The sequence below is a fragment of the Manis pentadactyla genome, chromosome 15, assembly GCF_030020395.1.
Source record: "Manis pentadactyla isolate mManPen7 chromosome 15, mManPen7.hap1, whole genome shotgun sequence".
Lineage (NCBI taxonomy): Eukaryota > Metazoa > Chordata > Mammalia > Pholidota > Manidae > Manis > Manis pentadactyla.
The window spans coordinates 42,351,039-42,353,649 of record NC_080033.1 but is presented as its reverse complement, the minus strand read 5'-3'; the positions used below and the strand labels follow the sequence as shown (position 1 = coordinate 42,353,649).

Here is a 2,611-nt window from a genome sequence, read left to right as displayed (position 1 = left end):
TGGTTTCTGGGAAGGGCTTTGGAACGAGCTTGAAAGAGGGCTGATCCTGGAGATGCAGGGAGGGCAGTGGGGAGGGGAGGCGCCGGCACTGAGATTCTCTCCACGCCCGCAGGCCTGACTGCCATCCTTCTGCAGACCGACTGAAGCTCACCACCAAGGGGCCAAGAGCACACCTTTCCTTACAAGCTCCCGCAGAGAAAATAGACGTCTGAGTGCTTTCCAAACAGGAGACGTCACCATTTGGGAAAAGAGAATGGAGTCGCGTCCCAGCCAGGCAACAGCTGCTTGCTCCTGCCCGTCACCTCCCTGGCTCCCCCAGCCCTCCGCTGGTCCCTGGCTGCAGGTGGAGCCTGGAGCCGCATGGAAGCTCTGGCTCCCGGCTGCTGCATTAACCAGGGCAGTGGCGGGCCGGCACCAAAGCATGCGAGGATGGGAATGTGGGCTCAGCCTGGGACAGATGGTGACAACCCCGGGAGGTGGGCACGGGGCCTGCTGCCCGGAATCCTTCTGCCCCCAGCAGGGCATGTCCCCACCGCCAGGTGGCCCCAGACTGGACTGGGGCAAGACACAAGGACACACATCGTGTGGGTGCGCCTGGCAGAAGCTCCCCGGGCACTGAGACAACACAGCACACTGGCCCTTGGAAAAGCTGGCACTCTTAATTAACGGTAGGTGACTAATAAATACATTACTGCAGCCAATAAATTATTACAATAATGATAAATTTATTAAACAATGTCACTATTCTAACTAAATTAGAGTTCATATGGGGTGGGAGGTGGTGGTGGGGTTGGGAAGTGGGACCACTGCACGAAGGCTCCTAACGGCGTGCCCTTCTCTTAGACATGGCTGTGCGAGCAGGCTTCTGTGTGGGCAGCGGCTTGGCACTGGGTTCCAGCCGCCTAATTTTGGGCGGGGTGCAACCCTGTTCTTCATCAGCGTCGTCTGAGCTATGAACCCTCTTGCGAGCCCGCCTGGGGAATGGCTTCTCTTCCACCTTGGCTGGGGTGGGCGTGGGTGCTGTCACATAGGCTTGGTAGCCACCAACGACGGGGATGATCTGACCGTTCCAGTGGAACTGGGCTTCAACATGCCCTTCATTTATGAGCTGGTAGTAAATGGGTGTAGCTGAAGGGGAAGCCGCTGCTGCTGCTGCAAAGAAAACCAGAGCTGATCAGTCACTCTTCCTGTACACAGTGTCCTGCCAGAACCTTCCCTCTGCCATGTCTCTCTCAGTTTCTGGCTGAAGCCATTCGATCTGCTTGGCATCTAAAACCCAGACTTGGCCCATCACCTCTATGAATCCTCTAGAGAAGTGATGTTGGCTGCAAAAGCAATTCCATGGAGGCTGTGGCTGCAGGAGACCAGGAAATCTATTCCCCATTCCCAGGAAAAAACTCAACCTGAAAATGACTGCAATCAGGATCCCCTCCATCTCTCCCTTCCACAACAGAGGAAGCATTTGTTAAAGCCTGTCACTTCCAAGGCGGTTTTAGTGGAAATACCTTTCAAGTTTTGGAAAAAATAATCTTACACGAATCAGTTAAGAACCCCTCTCCCTTTGAGCCCCATCTGTGTTGCCTTTTTCAACCACGCTGAACTCTAGCCCTCTGATACGTTCATGTAGATGTGAAAAAGGTGAAATCCCAAAGCAGAGTGACCAGGAGGCTCAGGCCAGAATGTGGGTACCTAGTCCAGGCCCACATCAGTGCAACCTCTGGGACGTCTTTTCCTCAGCCGTTAGGTCTCAGTTTCCCTTTATCACTCCCGTTGACTCTTCTTCTCTTCCCATCGGTATGAAACCTTTTTGCCCGCTACTCAGAGGCTCAGTCTGGGATGTGTCTGAGGGCACCCATGTGGACAGCATGGTGAAGGGGCCCAGGTTGGAAGGTGAGGTTATGAGTGTCCCTCAACAGCTCTTGCTCAAACTGCTCCGTTTACACAGAAATGCTCTTGACTTTTGCTAAGAGGCTAACCATCACACTGGCTTTTCTGCTGGTCCTAGAACAGGCCAGCCTCATTCCTACCTCAGGATCATTCACTTGCCATTTCCCCAAGGGTCTGGAAGGAAGCACTTGTAGCCCAAAGGTGGAGGGAAGGCTACATTTATAAAGATTAGGAACTTTCTGAATGCTTGCCCAGGGATGACACTTCACTTGCCCTCAGCAGTGAGCAGGAACACCGGGTATTAGTTAATAGCTGGGGAAGTTCTGACGTGTTGAGGGCCAGCCCGAAAGGAGAAGCCAGGTGGCAGCCAGGTGAGGCTGTGTGCCCACCAGTGACTCTTGTACAGATGTCCCGCCTCAGCCTACCTGCTGTGCAGCCCTGCCAGGGCACAGAGAAGAAGTTACACTGGATGTAGATCTGGTGAGACATTCTCAGGCAGCCAGACTGCTATCTGGTCTCAGACTGGTAGGAGTGCTTCTCCAAGAACACTGGGTTTGCATAGTCATGCTGCCACGGCAACAGTGAGGTCATCGATTCCCAGTGAGGTCACGTACGGAATCTTGCGACTTGAGGGGCAGGCTTCAGGCTCTCTTGTGGAAGAGAGAAGGGTGGAGGCAGAGGGGCACCCTACCTGGCCCTTCCATCTAGCCCTCCGTATCCATGC

At 54.2% G+C, this 2,611-nt stretch overlaps 1 protein-coding gene across 1 annotated transcript; it reads right to left on the bottom strand.

The window, feature by feature from the left end:
• Positions 1-820: 820 nt before the first annotated feature.
• LOC130680980 (DPEP2 neighbor protein-like) lies at positions 821-2,376 on the bottom strand. The gene is made up of 2 exons (XM_057492877.1): positions 2,313-2,376; positions 821-1,152 (listed from the first exon to the last, which is right to left on the bottom strand). Exons 1-2 carry the CDS (start codon positions 2,374-2,376, stop codon positions 821-823), a joined length of 396 nt encoding a protein of 131 aa, XP_057348860.1.
• Between the last annotated feature and the right edge of the window lie 235 nt (positions 2,377-2,611).

Excerpts from the sequence above, each read along its gene's own strand:
- LOC130680980 (XM_057492877.1), bottom strand. The coding sequence starts at position 2,376 with ATGTCTCACCAGATCTACATCCAGTGTAACTTCTTCTCTGTGCCCTGG. Across the intron at positions 1,153-2,312 it reads CTGGCAGGGCTGCACAGCAG|CAGCAGCAGCGGCTTCCCCT; the intron begins GTAGGCTGAGGC and ends TTTTCTTTGCAG.